This window comes from Triticum urartu, chromosome 2A (genome assembly GCF_056163025.1).
Source record: "Triticum urartu cultivar PI428250 chromosome 2A, HENAU_Tu73, whole genome shotgun sequence".
In the NCBI taxonomy this organism is placed as follows: Eukaryota; Viridiplantae; Streptophyta; class Magnoliopsida; order Poales; family Poaceae; genus Triticum; species Triticum urartu.
The window spans coordinates 396,420,952-396,440,977 of NC_141874.1; the positions used below are offsets into that span (position 1 = coordinate 396,420,952).

A 20,026-nucleotide genomic window follows, 5' to 3' on the forward strand; every position below is an offset into this window, starting at 1 on the left:
AGAGGTATGTGGCGGAGATGTTGTCACATTAAACAACAGTGGCGCGAGCAGGTGGGCGACGAAGCTCGTGAAGCAATTGGCGAAGCCAGGTGGTCTCAGCCACACAGTTTGCGACGACCCGGTACTCAGCTTCCGCACTGGAGTGAGATACTGTATGCTGGCGCTTGGACGACCAGGAGATCAAGTTGTCGCCGAGAAACACGCAGAAGCCGGACGTGGACTTACGCGTATTCGGGCAGCCGGCCCAGTCGGCGTCGGAGTAAGCGGTGAGGTCGAGGGATGGCGACTTATAGACCTGAAGACCGAAGTGGGATGTGCCCTTGAGGTAGCGCAAGATGCGTTTGATGAGCTGCATATGCGTGGTGCGTGGTGCATGCATGAAGAGGCAAGCATGTTGAACTGCGTAAGAGATGTCGGGGCGGGTGAGGGTTAAGTATTGGAGGGCACCGGCATAGCTACGATAGAGGGTGGATTGTGGAAGGGGGTCGCCATCAGTGAGGGAAAGTTTGGCTTTGGTGTCCACAGGAGTAGGAATAGGACTACAGTTTAGCATATTGGCGCGGTCTAGGATCTCCAGGACATACTGTTGTTGGGAGAGAAAGATGCCGGATTGGTTGCGAGTGACATTGACTCTGAGAAAGTGGTGAATATCCCCAAGGTCTGTCATGGCAAATTTGGATTTGAGGGAGGATATGATGAAGTGAAGTGTAGGAGTGGTGTTTGCCGTGAGGATGATATCATCCACATATAGGAGGAGGTAGGCTACAGAGGAGCCATGGCGGTAGATGAAGAGGGACGAGTCACACTTGGATGCCACAAAACCCAAGGACAGGAGAAAGGATTGGAAGCGCAAGAACCACGTCCGAGGAGCTTGTTTGAGGCCATACAAGGATTTCTTGAGGAGGCAAACATGGTTGGGACGAGAGGAGTCAACAAACCCCACCGGTTGGGAGCAGTAAACCGTCTCACCAAGATCGCCATGAAGAAATGCATTCTTGACATCGAGTTGATGGATGGGTCAAGAGTGCGCGGTGGCGATGCTGAGGATGACGCGGACGATGGCCGGTTTGACGACCGGACTGAAAGTCTCCGTGAAATCGATACCCTCTTTCCGAGTGAAGCCACGAAGCACCCACCGCGCTTTGTACCGTGCCAGAGAGCCATCGGGGTGAAATTTGTGACGGAAGATCCACTTGCCGGTTACCACGTTAACACCTGCAGAGCGAGGAATCAAACTCCAAGTATCATTTGTTAGCAAAGCATCAAATTCATCAAGCATCGCATCGTACCAATGGGAATCTTTTAGGGCTGTTTTGTATGAAGAGGGAAGAAGGGAAATAGTGGGAGAGGTGGTGAGGAAGAATAAACGGCGAGGCTGAGCGAATCCACGTTTTGCCCGGGTCGTCATTTTATGTGTATTGACGGGTGGGGCGACGGGGACAACCGGGCGACGTGGCGGGCTGGGAGTGGAGGGCTCGGTTGTTGAGGGAGATTCGGTGGGGCCCTAGGAGGAGTGGGAGAGGCAGGCGCGGGAGAGTCAAGGGTGGCAGGGGCGGGTCACCCGAGAGATCCGATCGGATCAGGCGAGGTCAGAGGGGCGCGTGGCTCGGGGGGAGTGTGGGCGCAAACCCGGTCGGCTCGGTGGGGGAGCGTTGGGACGCGTGGGGAGGGGGGATGGGTGGAGTGATTGGCGAGGTAGATCGCGTGGGGCCACTGGCGTCCAAGGTTGGGCTGACGGGGATCCCGAGGGGGATGGCGCAGTGTGTAGCGGAAGGTGCGGGATCGGGTGCGAAGGACGAATCTGTGGCCGCTGGTGGGGGTGGTACATAAGGAAACACTGTTTTGTCAAATATGACGTGACGAGAAACAATAACCCGTCGTGAGGTGAGGTCAAAACAATGATATCCTTTGTGTTCTAAGGGGTAGCCAAGGAAGACACATCTTGTAGACCGCAACGCTAGTTTGTGAGGGGTAGTGGCATAAAGGTTAGGAAAACAGAGGCAGCCGAAGACCCGAAGGTGATCGTAACAAGGATGGATGCCGGTGAGGAGAAAGTAGGGAGTGTTGGGTGAGGTTTTAACAGAGGGGCACCTGTTGAGTAAATGTGTGGCAGTGTGTAAGGCCTCAACCCAAAATGGTGGTGGGAGAGAGGCCTGAAGGAGAAGAGTGCGGACGACATCGTTTGTAGTGCGAATCATGCGCTCGGCCTTGCCGTTTTGTGGAGAAGTGTGGGGGAAAGAGAGACGGTAAATGATGCCATTCGTGAAGAAGAAGGTGCGGAGAGAGGTGTTGATGAATTCACCGCCATTATCACATTGCATACATTGGATGAGCGTGCGAAATTGGGTAAGTATATACGTGAAAAAGCGCTGGAGGGTAGGAGACGTGTCGGATTTATTGCGAACGGAAAAGTGAAGGAAATATGCCCTAGAGGCAATAATAAAGTTATTATTTATTTCCTTATATCATGATAAAAGTTTATTATTCATGCTAGAATTGTTGGGCAACGTAGTAATTTCAAAAAATTTCCTACGCACACGCAAGATCATGGTGATGCATAGCAACGAGAGGGGAGAGTGTTGTCTACGTACCCTCGTAGACCGAAGCGGAAGCGTTGACGCAACGTAGAGGAAGTAGTCGTACGTCTTCCCGATCCGACCGATCCAAGCACCGTTACTCCGGCACCTCCGAGTTCTTGGCACACGTTCAGCTCGATGACGATCCCTGGGCTCCGATCCAGCAAAGCATCGGGGAGGAGTTCCGTCAGCACGACGGCGTGGTGACGATCTTGATGTTCTACCGTCGCAGGGCTTCGCCTAAGCACTGCTACAAATATGACCGAGGTGGAATATGGTGGAGGGGGGCACCGCACACGGCTAAGGAACGATCACGAAGATCAACTTGTGTGTCTCTGGGGTGCCCCTGCCTCCGTATATAAAGGCTCAAGAGGGGGAGGCCGGCCGGCCATCATAGGGCGCGCCAGGAGGAGTCCTACTCCCTCCGGGAGTAGGACTTCTCCCCAATCCTAGTTGGAATAGGATTCGCGAGGTGGGAAAAGAGATAGAGAGAAGGAGGAGGACGCCGGCCCCCTCTCTCCTTGTCCTATTCGGACTAGGGGGGAGGGGCGCGCGGCCCAGCCCTGGCTGCCTCTCCTCTTCTTCCACTAAGGCCCATTAAGGCCCATATAGCTCCCGGGGGGTCCCGGTAACCTCCCGGTACTCCGGTAAAATCCCGATTTCACCCGGAACACTTCCGATATCCAAACATAGGCTTCCAATATATCAATCTTTATGTCTCGACCATTTCGAGACTCCTCTTCATGTCTGTGATCACATCCGGGACTCCGAACAACCTTCGGTACATCAAAATGCATAAACTCATAATATAACTGGCATCGTAACCTTAAGCGTGCGGACCCTACGGGTTCGAGAACAATGTAGACATGACCGAGACACGTCTCCGGTCAATAACCAATAGCGGGACCTGGATGCCCATATTAGCTCCTACATATTCTACGAAGATCTTTATCGGTCAGACCGCATAACAACATACGTTGTTCCCTTTGTCATCGGTACGTTACTTGCCCGAGATTCGATCGTCGGTATCCTATACCTAGTTCAATCTTGTTACCGGCAAGTCTCTTTACTCGTTCTGTAATACATCATCCCGCAACTAACTCATTAGTTGCAATGCTTGCAAGGCTTAAGTGATGTGCATTACCGAGAGGGCCCAGAGATACCTCTCCGACAATCGGAGTGACAAATCCTAATCTCGAAATACGCCAACCCAACATGTACCTTTGGAGACACCTATAGAGCTCCTTTATAATCACCCAGTTACGTTGTGACATTTGGTAGCACACAAAGTGTTCCTCTGGCAAACGGGAGTTGCATAATCTCATAGTCATAGGAACATGTATAAGTCATGAAGAAAGCAATAGCAACATACTAAACGATCGGGTGCTAAGCTAATGGAATGGATCATGTCAATCAGATCATTCAACTAATGATGTGATCCCGTTAATCAAATAACAACTCTTGGTCCATGGTTAGGAAACATAACCATCTTTGATTAACGAGCTAGTCAAGTAGAGGCATACTAGTGACACTCTGTTTGTCTATGTATTCACACATGTATTATGTTTTCGGCTAATACAATTCTAGCATGAATAATAAACATTTATAATGATATAAGGAAATAAATAATAACTTTATTATTGCCTCTAGGGCATATTTCCTTCAGTCTCCCACTTGCACTAGAGTCAATAATCTAGATCACATCGCCATGTGATTTAACATCAATAGTTCACATCTTTATGTGATTGGTTCACATCTCCATGTGACTAACACCCAAAGGGTTTACTAGATTCAATAATCTAGTTCGCATCGCTATGTGATTAAGACCCAAAAAGTGATCATGTTTTGCTTGTGAGAGAAGTTTAGTCAACGGGTCTGCCACATTCAGATCCGCGTGTATTTTGCAAATTTCTATGTCAACAATGCTCTGCATGGAGCTACTCTAGCTAATTGCTTCCACTTTCAATATGTATCCAGATTGAGACTTAGAGTCATCTGGATCAGTGTCAAAACTTGCATCAACGTAACCCTTTACGACGAACCTTTTGTCACCTCCGTAATCGAGAAACATATCCTTATTCCAGTAAGGATAATTTTGACCGCTGTCCATTGATCTACTCCTAGATCACTATTGTACTCCCTCTCTTAACACAGTGTATGGTATACAATAGATCTGGTACACATCATGGCATACTTTATAGAACCTATGACTGAGGCATAGGGAATGACTTTCATTCTCTTTCTATCTTCTGCCGTGGTCGGGCTTTGAGTCTTACTCAAGTTCACACCTTGTAACACAGGCAAGAAACTTTTTCTTTGACTGTTCCATTTTGAACTACTTCAAAATCTTGTCAAGGTATGTACTCATTGAAAAACTTATCAAGCGTCTTGATCTATCTCTATAGATCTTGATACTCAATATGTAAGCAGCTTTACCGAGGTCTTTCTTTGAAAAACTCCTTTCAAACACTCCTTTATGCTTTACAGAATAATTCTACATTATCTCCGATCAACAATATGTCATTCACATATACTTATCAGAAATGTTGTAGTGCTCCCACTCACTTTCTTGTAAATAGAGGCTTCACCGCAAGCCTGTATAAAACTATATGCTTTGATCAACTTATCAAAGCATATATTCCAACTCCGAGATGTTTGCACCAGTCCATAGATGGATCGCTGGAGCTTGCACATTTTGTTAGCACCTTTAAGATTGATAAAACCTTCTGGTTGTATCATATACAACTCTTTTTTAATAAATTCATTAAGGAATGCAGTTTTGTTTATCCATTTGCCGGATTTCATAAAATGCGGCAATTGCTAACATGATTCGGATAAACTTAAGCATAGATACGAGTGAGAAACTGTAGTCAACACCTTGAACTTGTCAAAAACCTTTTTGCGACAATTCTAGCTTTGTAGATAGTAACACTACTATCAGCGTCCGTCTTTCTCTTGAAAATCCATTTATTTTCTATGGCTTGCCGATCATCGGGCAAATCCATCAAAGTCCATACTTTGTTCTCATACATGGATCATATCTCAGATTTCATGGCCTCAAACCATTTCGCGGAATCTGGGCTCATCATCGCTTCCTCATAGTTCGCAAGTTCGTCATGGTCAAGTAACATGACCTCCAGAATAAGATTACCGTACCACTCTGGTGCGGATCTCACTCTGGTTTACCTACGAGATTCGATAGTAACTTGATCTGAAGTTACATGATCATCATCATTAGCTTCCTCACTAATTGGTGTAGTAGTCACAGGAACAGATTTCTGTGATGAACTACTTTCCAATAAGGGAGCAGGTACAGTTACCTCATCAAGTTCTCTACTTTCCTCCCACTCACTTCTTTCGAGAGAAACTCCTTCTCTAGAAAGGATCCATTCTTAGCAACGAATGTCTTGCCTTCGGATCTGTGATAGAAGGTGTACCCAACTGTCTCCTTTGGGTATCCTATGAAGACATATTTCTCCGATTTGAGTTTGAGCTTATCGAGATGAAACTTTTTCACATAAGCATCGCAACTCCAAACTTCAAGAAACGACAACTTAGGTTTCTTGCCAAACCATAGTTCACACGGTGTCGTCTCAACAGATTTAGATGGTGCCCTATTTAACGTGAATGCAACTGTCTCTAATGCATAACCCCAAAGCGATAGTGGTAGATCGGTAAGAGACATCATAGATCGCACTATATCTAATAAAGTATGGTTATGACGTTCGGACACACCATTACACTATGGTGTTCTAGGTGGCGTGAGTAGTGAAACTATTTCACATTGTTTTAATTGAAGGCCAAACTCGTAACTCAAATATTTTACCTCTGCGATCATATCGTAGAAACTTTTATTTTCTTGTCACGATGATTTTCCACTTCACTCTGAAATTCTTTGAACTTTTCAAATGTTTCAGACTTATGTTTCATCAAGTAGATATACCCATATCTGCTCAAATCATCTGTGAAGTTCAGAAAATAACGATACTTGTCGTGAGCCTTAACACTCATCGGACCTCATACATCAGTATGTATTATCTCCAATAAGTCAGTTGCTCGCTCCGGAGAACGGAGTCTTAGTCATCTTGCCCATGAGGCATGGTTCGCAATCATCAAGTGATTCATAATCAAGTGATTCCAAAATCCCATCAGCATGGAGTTTCTTCATGCGCTTTACACCAATATGACCTAAACGGCAGTGCCACAAATAAGTTGCACTATCATTATTAACTTTGCATCTTTTGGTTTCAATATCATGAATATGTGTATTACTACGATCGAGATCCAACGAACCATTTTCATTGGGTGTGTAACCATATAAGGTTTTATTCATGTAAACAGAACAACAATTTATTCTCTTACTTAAATGAATAACCATATTGCAATAAACATGATCAAATCATATTTATGCTCAACGCAAACACCAAATAACACTTATTTAGGTTCAACACTAATCCCGAAAGTATAGGGAGTGTGCGATGATGATCATGTTAATCTTGGAACCACTTCCAACACACATCGTCACTTCACCCTTAACTAGTCTCTGTTTATTCTGCAACTCCCGTTTCGAGTTACTAATCTTAGCAACTGAACTAGTATCAAATACTGAGGGGTTGCTATAAACACTAGTAAAGTACACATCAATAACATGTATATCAAATATACTTATGTTCACTTTGCCATCCTTCTTATCCGCCAATCACTTGGGGTAGTTCCACTTCCAGTGACCAGTCCCTTTGCAGTAGAAGCACTTAGTCTCAGGCTTAGGATCAGACTTGGGCTTCTTCACTTGAGCAGCAACTTGCTTGCTGTTCTTCTTGAAGTTCCCCTTCTTCCCTCTGCCCTTTTCTTGAAACTAGTGGTCTTGTCTACCATCAACACTTGATGTTTTTCTCGATTTCTACCTTCATCAATTTCCGCATTACGAAGAGCTTGGGAATCGTTTCCGTTATCCCTTGCATATCATAGTTCATCACGAAGTTCTACTAACTTGGTGATGGTGACTAGAGAATTTCGTCAATCACTATCTTATCTGGAAGATTAACTCCCACTTGATTCAAGCGATTGTAGTACTTAGACAATCTGGGCACATGCTCACTAGTTGAGCGATTCTCCTCCATCTTTTAGCTATAGAACTTGTTGGAGACTTCATATCTCTCAACTCAGGTATTTGCTTGAAATATTAACTTCAACTCCTGGAACATCTCATATGGTCCATGACGTTCAAAACGTCTTTGAAGTCCCGATTCTAAGCCATTAAGCATGGTGCACTAAACTATCAAGTAGTCATCATATTGAGCTAGCCAAACATTCATAATGTCTGCATCTGCTCCTACAATAGGTCTGTCACCTAGCGGTGCATCAAGAACATAATTCTTCTGTGCAGCAATGAGGATAAACCTCATATCATGGATCCAATCCGCATCTTTGCTACTAACATCTTTCAACACAATTTTCTCTAGGAACATATCAAAATAAACAGGGAAGCAACAACGCGAGCTATTGATCTACAACATGATTTGCAAAATACTACCAGGACTAAGTTCATGATAAATTTAAGTTCAATTTAATCATATTACTTAAGAACTCCCACTTAGATAGACATCCCTCTAATCCTCTAAGTGATCACGTGATCCAAATCAACTAAACCATGTCCGATCATCACGTGAGATGGAGTAGTTTCATTGGTGAACATCACTATGTTGATCATATCTACTATATGATTCACGCTCGACCTTTCGGTCTCCGTGTTCCGAGGCCATATCTGTATATGCTTGGCTCGTCAAGTATAACCTGAGTATTCCGCGTGTGCAACTGTTTTGCACCCGTTGTATTTGAACGTAGAGCCTATCACACCCGATCATCACGTGGTGTCTCAGCACGAAGAACTTTCGCAACGGTGCATACTCAGGGAGAACACTTCTTGATAATTAGTGAGAGATCATCTTAAAATGCTACCGTCAAACTAAGCAAAATAAGATGTATAAAAGATAAACATCATATGCAATCAAAATATGTGACATGATATGGCCATCATCATCTTGCGCCTTTGATCTCCATCTCCAAAGTACTGTCATGATCTCTATCGTCACCGGCATGACACCATGATCTCCATCATCTTGATCTATATCAATGCGTCATCACACGGTCGTCTCGCCAACTATTGCTCTTGCAACTATTGCTATCGCATAGCGATAAAGTAAAGCAATTATTTGGCACTTGCATCTTATGCAATAAAGAAACAACCATAAGGCTTTTGCCAGTTGCCGATAACTTTAACAAAACATGATCATCTCATACAACAACTTATATCTCATCACGTTTTGACCGTATCACATCACAACATGCCCTGCAAAAACAAGTTAGACGTCCTCTACTTTGTTGTTGCAAGTTTTACGTGGCTGCTACGGGCTTAAGCAAGAACCAATCTTACCTACGCATCAAAACCATAACGATAGTTTGTCAAGTTGGTGTTGTTTTAACCTTCTCAAGGACCGGGCGTAGCCACACTCGGTTCAACTAAAGTTGGAGAAACTGTCACCCGCAAGCCACCTATGTGCAAAGCACGTCGGGAGAACCGGTCTCGCGTAAGCGTACGCGTAATGTCGGTCCGGGCCGCTTCGTCCAACAATACCGCCGAACCAAAGTATGACATGCTGGTAAGCAGTATGACTTATATCGCCCACAACTCACTTGTGTTCTACTCGTGCATATAACATCAACATATAAAACCTAGGCTCGGATGCCACTGTTGGGTTTCGTAGTAATTTCAAAAAATTTCCTACGCACACGCAAGATCATGGTGATGCATAGCAACGAGAGGGGAGAGTGTTGTCTACGTACCCTCGTAGACCGAAGCGGAAGCGTTGACGCAACGTAGAGGAAGTAGTCGTACGTCTTCCCGATCCGACCGATCCAAGCACCGTTACTCTGGCACCTCCGAGTTCTTGGCACACGTTCAGCTCGATGACGATCCCTGGGCTCCGATCCAGCAAAGCATCGGGGAGGAGTTCCGTCAGCACGACGGCGTGATGACGATCTTGATGTTCTACCGTCGCAGGGCTTCGCCTAAGCACTGCTACAATATGACCGAGGTGGAATATGGTGGAGGGGGGGCACCGCACACGGCTAAGGAACGACCACGAAGATCAACTTGTGTGTCTCTGGGGTGCCCCTGCCTCCGTATATAAAGGCTCAAGAGGGGGAGGCCGGCCGGCCATCATAGGGCGCGCCAAGAGGAGTCCTACTCCCTCCAGGAGTAGCACTTCTCCCCCAATCCTAGTTGGAATAGGATTCGCGAGGTGGGAAAAGAGATAGAGAGAAGGAGGGGGACGCCGGCCCCCTCTCTCCTTGTCCTATTCGGACTAGGGGGGAGGGCCGCGCGGCCCAGCCCTGGCTGCCTCTCCTCTTCTTCCACTAAGGCCCATTAAGGCCCATATAGCTCCCGGGGGGTTCCGGTAACCTCCCGGTACTCCGGTAAAATCCCGATTTCACCCGGAACACTTCCGATATCCAAACATAGGCTTCCAATATATCAATCTTTATGTCTCGACCATTTCGAGACTCCTCGTCATATTCGTGATCACATCCGGGACTCCGAACAACCTTCGGTACATCAAAATGCATAAACTCATAATATAACTGGCATCGTAACCTTAAGCGTGCGGACCCTACGGGTTCGAGAACAATGTAGACATGACCGAGACACGTCTCCGGTCAATAACCAATAGCGGGACCTGGATGTCCATATTGGCTCCTACATATTCTACGAAGATCTTTATCGGTCAGACCGCATAACAACATACGTTGTTCCCTTTGTCATCGGTATGTTACTTGCCCGAGATTCGATCGTCGGTATCCTATACCTAGTTCAATCTCGTTACCGGCAAGTCTCTTTACTTGGTCTGTAATACATCATCCCGCAACTAACTCATTAGTTGCAATGCTTGCAAGGCTTAAGTGATGTGCATTACCGAGAGGGCCCAGAGATACCTCTCCGACAATCGGAGTGACAAATCCTAATCTCGAAATACGCCAACCCAACATGTACCTTTGGAGACACCTGTAGAGCTCCTTTATAATCACCCAGTTACGTTGTGACGTTTGGTAGCACACGAAGTGTTCCTCTGGCAAACGGGAGTTGCATAATCTCATAGTCATAGGAACATGTATAACTCATGAAGAAAGGAATAGCAACATACTAAACGATCGGGTGCTAAGCTAATGGAATGGGTCATGTCAATCAGATCATTCAACTAATGATGTGATCCCGTTAATCAAATAACAACTCTTGGTCCATGGTTAGGAAACATAACCATCTTTGATTAACGAGCTAGTCAAGTAGAAGCATACTAGTGACACTCTGTTTGTCTATGTATTCACACATGTATTATGTTTCCGGTTAATACAATTCTAGCATGAATAATAAACATTTATCATGATATAAGGAAATAAATAATAACTTTATTATTGCCTCTAGGGCATATTTCCTTCAAGAATTGTATTAACCGGAAACATAATACATGTGTGAATACATAGACAAACAGAGTGTCACTAGTATGCCTCTACTTGACTAGCTCGTTAATCAAAGATGGTTATGTTTCCTAACCATGGACAAAGAGTTGTTATTTGATTAACGGGATCACATCATTAGTTGAATGATCTGATTGACATGACCCATTCCATTAGCTTAGCACCCGATCATTTAGTATGTTGCTATTGCTTTCTTCATGACTTATACATGTTCCTATGACTGTGAGATTATGCAACTCCCGTTTGCCAGAGGAACACTTTGTGTGCTACCAAACGTCACAACGTAACTGGGTGATTATAAAGGAGCTCTACAGGTGTCTCCAAAGGTACATGTTGGGTTGGCGTATTTCGAGATTAGGATTTGTCACTCCGATTGTCGGAGAGGTATCTCTGGGCCCTCTCGGTAATGCACATCACTTAAGCCTTGCAAGCATTGCAACTAATGAGTTAGTTGCGGGATGATGTATTACAGAACGAGTAAAGAGACTTGCCGGTAACGAGATTGAACTAGGTATGGGATACCGGCGATCGAATCTCGGGCAAGTAACATACCGATGACAAAGGGAACAACGTATGTTGTTATGCGGTCTGACCGATAAAAGATCTTCGAAGAATATGTAGGAGCCAATATGAGCATCCAGGTTCCGCTATTGGTTATTGACCGGAGACGTGTCTCGGTCATGTCTACATTGTTCTCGAACCCGTAGGGTCCGCACGCTTAAGGGTACGATGACAGTTATATTATGAGTTTATGCATTTTGATGTACCGAAGGTTGTTCGGAGTCCCGGATGTGATCACGGACATGACGAGGAGTCTCGAAATGGTCGAGACATAAAGATTGATATATTGGAAGCCTATGTTTGGATATCGGAAGTGTTCCGGGTGAAATCGGGATTTTACCGGAATACCGGGAGGTTACCGGAACCCCCCGGGAGGTATATGGGCCTTAGTGGGCCTTAGTGGAAGAAGAGAAGAGGCAGCCAGGGCTGGGCCGCGCGCCCCTCCACCCCTAGTCCGAATAGGACAAGGAGGGAGGGGGCCGGCGCCCCCCTCCTTCTCTCTCTCTCTTTTCCCACCCCACGAATCCTATTCCAACTAGGAAAGGGGGGGAGTCCTACTCCCAAAGGGAGTAGGACTCCTCCTGGCGCGCCTCTCCTGGCCGGCCGGCCCCCTCCCTTGAACCTTTATATATGGAGGTAGGGGCACCCCCTAGAGACAAGTTGATCCCCGTGATCATATTCTTAGCCGTGTGCGGTGCCCCCTTCCACCATAGCCCTCGATAATATTGTAGCGGTGCTTAGGCGAAGCCCTGCGACGGTAGTACATCAAGATCATCACCACGCCGTCGTGCTGACGGAACTCTTCCCCGACACTTTGCTGGATCGGAGTCCGGGGATCGTCATCGAGCTGAACGTGTGCTAGAACTCGGAGGTGCCGTAGTTTCGGTGCTTGATCGGTCGGGCCGTGGAGACGTACGACTACATCAACCCAGTTAACGCTTCCGTTGTCGATCTACAAGGGTACGTAGATCACACTCTCCCCCTCTCGTTGCTATACATCACCATGATCTTGCGTGTGCGTAGGAATTTTTTTGAAATTACTACGAAACCCAACAAAAAGACCAAGAGTAATGCGAGTAATCATCGAGAATGATAAGATAGTATTGATAACCCGAAAAACTAACAACGGGTGCCATCCACAGATCACAATGGATGACTTGGAAGGGGGCACTAGTACAATTATTTGAGGAAGAAAAAGCTAAACGGGGCTGCTTCCCAAGTTGTGAGGCAGAACAAGGAGAATGAGCCACTTTATTACAATCGGAAAGGAAATCCTTGGAGAGAGCATCTAGGGTGGCCTTGCCCGGATGGCCAAGGCGTCGATGCCATAAATCGCCGGAGGATGTGAAGAAAGTGGCGCCACCAATGGACTGCTGACCGTAGAACGGGTAGAGAGGACTGGGGCTACTGGACGTCATGATGGGAGTCCTGGTTGGAAGTTCCTTCACAGAGAAACCAGAGGAATTAAACTCGACAGCAACATGACTATCAGTGGATAATTTGCGAATAGATATGAGATCTTTAACAATGCGTGGGGAAACAACAACATCCCGAAGGGAGAGATTAGTGGGAGGGAGGATGGTGGAGCCCATGCCAATGATAGGAAGACGATCACCATTGCCGACAATGATACTTGAAGAAGAATGCTTTGGAAACAAATGAAAATAGAAGAGGTTACCAGGGTTGCCGGTGACGTGCGTGGCGGCGCCAGAGTCGAGGATCCAGTCAGCACCATGAGGAGGGAGGCCCTGCTGGCTGTAGGCGTGCTGGAACAGAGCTGCATGATCCCAGGACGGCGCGCCGGATGGGTATAGTGAAGATGGCGGCGGCTGGTACGATGAAGACGACCCAGACAACATCAACGGGTAGGCCTGGGAGTGAGAGCTAGGACGAGGACCCAGGACACCCGCAACGTTCGGAGGAATCCAACTGGGACGGGGTGGTGGGAGCGCCATGCCGTATGGGGCGAAATACCCGGTCCACGGCGAGGGCGGCGGCTGCCCACGACCACTGGAGTCAGAGCGACCACGTCCACGGCCACGACCACGTCCACGGCCGCGATCGTTGCCACCGGTGTTGTTGTTGCCGCGAGATGCACCAGATCCGCGACCCGGGGCGGGGGCACGATCCCTGCGGTCGTTGCCGCGGTCCCCGCGGTCGCCGTTGGAGCCGCCAGAGATGGTGAGGGCAACCGAGCTCGCCTCAGCCGCGCGAAGGTTGATGTTGTACTTCGCTAGATCCAAGCGAGCGCGAGTGGCAGCGAAGGAGGGCAGAGGTACCGTGTCGCCGAGTAGGGTGCGGATGGTGTCGAGGCAGGCGTCGAGTCCATGAAGAAGCTGCATCCTCAGATCATGGTCGGAGACGGGGTTGCCCGTGTCGGCGAGGCCATCAGCAAGGGCCTTCGGGCGCTTGGCGTAGTCGGAGACAGTGGAGTCACCCTGCTTGAGGTTGCCAAACTGACGCGTGAGATGAAGATACTGGGCGCCCTGGTTGGCCTGGAAGTAGTCCCGGATGCGAGACCAGACAGTGTAGGCGTCATTGGCGCCCCCCATGATGAGTTCAAGGAGGGAGTCGGCAAGGGTGAAGAGGATCCACAGGATGAGCCGCTGATCGACAGCGGTCTAGGCAGCGTCGGGGCGCACTGGGGGTGGACGAAGAACGTGGTCCTGGACGCGATGTTGGAGGAGAACGCAGTTGAAGAAAGTGCGCCATTTGATGTAATTGTTGGCAGCAGGATCAAGTTTGAAGGTGATGTGGTTGGAGATGTGATCTTGGTGGAAGTTCAAAAGGATTTGTGGATCAGGGGAAGGGATAGCAGGAGGTGCGGCCATGGTGGAGAGAGCAGAAGAGGCAGCGGGAAGAGCAATGGGTGAGGCTAGGCGAGGACCCAGGAGGGGAGGACGCGGCGGCCGTGGTGGCGGCGGCGGCGGCGGAAGGGGAAAGGTCACCGAAGATGTCCTCAAATGCCATGGTGTCTGATACCAAGCTAAAGGGAGAAGAAAGCTCACTGTGCTGTCACATCTCATTATGCAAGAGTTTACAGATACATATAGCGGAGCACCCAACGTCTTCAGTGAACCAAGGCACGCAGGCCAGTACGTGGAGAGTGGTTGTGATCCATAAAAGTAGAAATAAGTTACAACAAGAATACACAATATACAAAACCTACAGAATATGTACTGGCTCGTTAACACCTGAGCTGTAACTCCTGTTCTTTGATCGCTACTTCTGTGACAAAGACGGCAAGAGCAACAGCAAGACAAGGGCATGCGTGGATGAACTTTCTTCATACTTTTAGTACGAAAGTACGTAGAACATGCAAAGTTTTAATAGTTTAATGGCATGTAGTATGATGTAGTAGTACAGCATGTCGATTTGCGATGAGATGCATGATAAAGTAGCCGGACGTGATGCCTGAGATCGAGTTGTATTACATGAGTTAAGTTTACATTGTACTATGTAATTGTATAGATTTGAGGACATGCTAATGGGGTATACGGTTGTGGATACGAAAAATTGAGGGGTGACCGGTCGTCCGTGGACATGCCAGCTAGGTCCGGCTGTGGATGCGGTTATCTCCCGGCGGATTGGCGCCTTCTGTTTGCTTCCTCCTTTGTTGTTTCCTTTTTGTTTGTGGTGCTGTTTGCTCGCCGGTGCTCGCCGATTGGGCTCTGGGATTATATGATATGGGCTGCACCGCTGGATGCTTCATGTGTATCTTCATTCATGTGTTGCTCTTTTTGCGATCCACTCGGGTTTGGATTAGACGCTTTCTGCCTGATTGGATGTGGTGCTGTGGATAGCCGTGGATCAGTGGGGTGTTGGTCATTTTTGTGGGTCTTTTTCACATGATCTACTGTTGTTTTATCCTCGTTGTAGGTTTGGTTGAGGTGTTTGCTAATTTTATACATTCTTTTCCGCTGGCGGTGCCTTTATGTACTCCTTCCGTTTCGAATTACTTGTCTTGCATTTGTCTAGATATGGAGGTATCTAGCACTAAAATGAGTCTAGATACATCCATATCTAGACAAATCCAAGACAAGTAATTCAAAACGAAGGGAGTAGTTTAGTAATGTGTGGATAGATCGTCGTCAGCCGGTATGCCCTGTTCCTCTTGGTTAGGAGTGACCATGATTTCCCCTTTGCCGTTGGTTGTTTCCGTTAGCCTTGGTGTTTTTGTTGGATGGTTCTCCTGATGTGTCCACTGAATAGCAATGTTCAGGCTGAGACGTGTGTGGATATTGAGGTCTGGTTTGATGGATTTTGCGACAATTTCGGGTTACCATTGCTCCCACACTCCCAACACATGATATTGTTTGACGTGCAAATTTAATTGGTTTATACCTACCTGTGAAATTAAGATGTTCTTTTAGCTCATCCCATTGTACTCTGAAACTAAACGTTATTTACCTTCCTATAAAAAAACATTATTTACCTTATTTAAAAAGACGGTAATATATAAGACATTCACCTAAAAAAAGTTTGCAAAGTTTGACTTTTAAAAGAATCTATATGCACCATGTTATGAAACCGAAGAAAACTATATTAGGCTGCGTTTGGTTCACAGGGAATTGAAGAGGTTTGGCAGAGATTAAGGGGGATTAGATCTCCTACAAGTCAAATTCCCTCCAAATCCCCTCTAATCCCTGTGGGAAGAGGTGTGAACGAACAGAGCCTGAAACTGAGGAAGTAGTATTTATTGTTGTCTTCCTTGCTGGAAGAATTAGCATCTGCTATTTTGATTCGGCTATAGAATAACACATACGAGTTTACTAGTGCCCGCATCACATAATATAAGATCATTTTGCTAGTTAAAACAACTTGCAAAACGATTTTATATTGTGGGACGGAGGGAGTATATTATTAGTAACTGATGTGTACTTTCCATGTACTAGGAGGAATCTGAATCCAGCACACGCACGTTGCCAGCCAGCCTGCTTGAAACAAACAGACGCAGCAGGATGTTTCTGTTTGAGAAGATCGTGTCAAGAAAATTTGCTTGCTGTCTTTGTTTGGTATACGCGGTTACGCGCCAACGAACGTAGAGAGCATGTAGAGTGGGAACATGCCAAGAGGATTCATCAGGCATGCACTCCAATCATAGGAGGAGCAGCCATTCGTGCAAATGCAATGCATGGCCTGTTCGCCGCAGCCTAAACCCGTAGGCCGTAGCGACGTGCGATCGGCATGGGTGACGCCGTGACCATGGCGGCGACGCTGCCCGAGCTGACCTTGAAACGTAGCACGCCATGATCACACGCGCGTACTCTACGACGATCGGGGTTACACTCCCATGCAACATGCGCGGGCATCAAGTTGGGCTCACCGAGTACGTACGCAGATGTATAGCGTCGCTTTTCACCTGATGCCAGACTTCACCAAATACTCCTGCACGGGACTTCATGCCCACAGATACGCAATGGTTGGCCACCGTAGCGCTGAAAATCCTAGGGCCAAAGCAGCATGCGCCGCTACTTGGCACGCGGTAGCGGCCCTGCGCCAGCACGCTTTCACGCAGGAGACCGACATCGTAGAAACGACCGAGAAGCGGCGGCCGTGCTGTATCCACAGGCGAACCGAGCTGCAAACGGAATACAGGGCTCTGTCGCACTCGCATGTCGCATCAACATTAGGCTGGTCATAGTAAGGAGTAAGTTAGACTAGTGTCGACACTAGTCTAAATTACTATCTTCATAATACAAAGTAACATAATAGTATTATCATATATGGCTTCATTTATTAACTTGTAGACTCATCTTGTCTCGGAAAGCGCTATGTTACAGTAACATATTATGTTACCATCTCTCATTAATTACTTATCACATAAGTAAAATTTTCTTAAAATACCCTATGTTACTATCTAAGTTACTCCTACTATGACTAGCCTTAGTCTGTATAAGATCGGACACACACAGACACAGTTAATATTGCGTGCTACAGCTCGGTGGTTCCGTCTAAGACTAGCCACAGTGGGAGTAACTTCAGCAGTAACATTGAATCCAACTCAGCAAATTTATTTATGTGGCAATGAGTTAATGAGGAGAGAGGTAGTAGTAGTAACTTAGCTAGTTACTGTAACATCACATGTCCCAATGCAATATGAGTCTATAACCTAATAAATGAAGCTATGCATGTTACCACACTTACTCCTATGTTACTACCTACTATAAAGGTAGTAACATAGTATAAGAATACACGTATGTTACTAGTGTATGTTACTTCCCATTATGGCTAGTCTAATTGCAGGTTTCCAGCATGTCGGACCAAGAAAAGTGTAGAAACTACACCCAAAAAAAGTGTGCGTGTTTTGGCAAAATGAGGACCTCGGGAATTTATATTCACATTTCGTTGTCTCTTGAGACGTGAGACCACAAACTCGACTAAACCGACCAAAATTTTGCTCCTACAAATTACAGGCTCTATCTAATCAACCTCCCCATCGGCCATCGCCCGCAAGTGGAAACAAACACCGCCCATCCAATCAAAATCCCATAGCTGGCGACACCTTCCTTTGCTCTGTTTCCGGAATCGTCGGAGCCTCTCCATATTCCATTTTTTCCATATTCGAGCGGACGAGCGGTCTTGCATGGGAACTCGCAGATCGATCCATCCGCGACGGCGACGCCATTGTGCTGGTTCACTCGCACTCGGGAATGGCGGTCAGGTCAGGTGAGAAGCGCGGCTGCATCCTCCCGGCGCTCTTCGCGCGCGCCACCGGCCGCCTCTTCGCCGCCAGCGCCGGCACGGTCTTGTACGCGAGGGTCCCGTCCACCTCCGGCGGCGGGGCGAACACGAGCGGCGAAACAGAGCCGGCGCGCCTCCTCCGTCCGCCGCTGCCGGAGGCGTTGGCGTTGGCCTTACCGACGAGCGCCGCGGACGCCCTGACGGCGAGCGCGGCGAGGTCCTCGCGCCGTAGCCCGTTCTTACGGGCCTCGGCGGGGAGCACGAAGTAGATCTGCCCCGGGCGGAGCTCCTCGGCCCCGGCGACTGCGGCCACGGGGCCCTCGAAGCCCATCGCGTCGGCGTCGCACAGGAACCACCCGGCGTCCCCAGCCACGGAGTTGTCCTCGAGCGCCTCCGCCGCTGTGGCAGGGCGCGGGTACTCCCGCAGCTCCCCGGTTGGCAGCAGTACCATAGCCGTGGAGGCAGGCTGCCCCTCTGCCCGCACCGCCGCCGCCGCGCCGCCGCTAGACATGCAGATCCCCATTTTATACTGGACTAGGTTTGTGGTGATGTTTGTGATGTTGTTGTGTGAGCTTGAGCTTTGAGACGGCGATGGAAGTGGAGGAATGGGAGGGCCTGTTATATATATACAAGGAGGAAGGGAAGGGCAGGGGAATGAGGAACATGACAGACAGACTGGCGTTTGGCTGGGGCCAGGGCAGCGTGTATGCGTGGACTCCCTCCGACCGGGGATATTTTAAGGCGTCCTTTCTCACTTATCTATTGCTTTCTCTCCTTTCCCCAAACGTTCTACCACTAGTTTTAGTTTGGGACTTGGGAGTCGAAGCTGCGTTTACGTGGTGAATACGTACGTACCGATTAGCCAGACAGCGCAACCGCGCTCGAAGGCCTTTCTTCTCTGTGCTCACAGTGATCAGGTGCTTCATCAGCCAAAAAACAATTATAGACTGCACTTTGGAAGTTACGAGTGGTGCCGAAGGTCAGAGTGTTCTGATGAAGGGTTCTCCGTGGCATCTTGCCAGACTCCATGACCTTGAAGCACCGACACATCAAGCCACTCGGCCGCTGCGACATCTGTCAGGCCATGGACGAAGACTTAATGTATGCGCTCATCTCATGTTCACATGTCAAGCAGTCCTGGATTGCGGCGTAGGATCGGTTCGATCTTCACCTACCGAGGCTGCATCCCTTAACATGGGCACGGGATGGAGTGCTCGATGATATGTTTTCTGATGATACTCGTTGCAACATCATTACGATCATGCACGTCGTATGGACCTTCAGGAATAAATGGACTCATGACCAAGAGGGTTTCTCCCCAGTGCAGGCGCTTAAGTGGATGCATGAAACCTTGTCCATACTCAATATACCTGCCCGTTGGCCAAGAGTACAGACGGGGCAAGGCTGGAACCCCCCCTGACGTGGGGGTGGATCACCATCAATACTGATGGTTCGGTTTTCCCGGTTGCCCGGTCTCACATATCGTTCATTGGGGCCTGGTGCAAGCCGCTAGAGGGGGTCTCGAACCCTTTCATTGCTGAACTCCTAGCATTCCGGGAGGGTGTGATCTTTGCTCAGCTGCGCGGGATGTCACATGTGATAATGGAGGTCGATTGCATGGAGCTGGTCACCTAATGGAACTGGCGCGGCAACTCACGTTCCGTTGCAGCGCC

The 20,026-nt window shown here is 47.8% G+C and overlaps 1 protein-coding gene and 1 pseudogene across 1 annotated transcript; both read right to left on the reverse strand.

Moving 5' to 3' along the window:
- Positions 1 to 1,018: 1,018 nt before the first annotated feature.
- LOC147985243 (uncharacterized) lies at positions 1,019 to 14,639 on the reverse strand (annotated as a pseudogene).
- Positions 14,640 to 17,948: 3,309 nt separating this feature from the next.
- Positions 17,949 to 19,026, reverse strand: LOC147985244 (uncharacterized). The gene has a single exon (XM_087539858.1). It carries the CDS (start codon positions 18,874 to 18,876, stop codon positions 18,307 to 18,309), a length of 570 nt encoding a protein of 189 aa, XP_087395984.1. The 5' UTR covers positions 18,877 to 19,026; the 3' UTR covers positions 17,949 to 18,306.
- Positions 19,027 to 20,026: the final 1,000 nt, after the last annotated feature.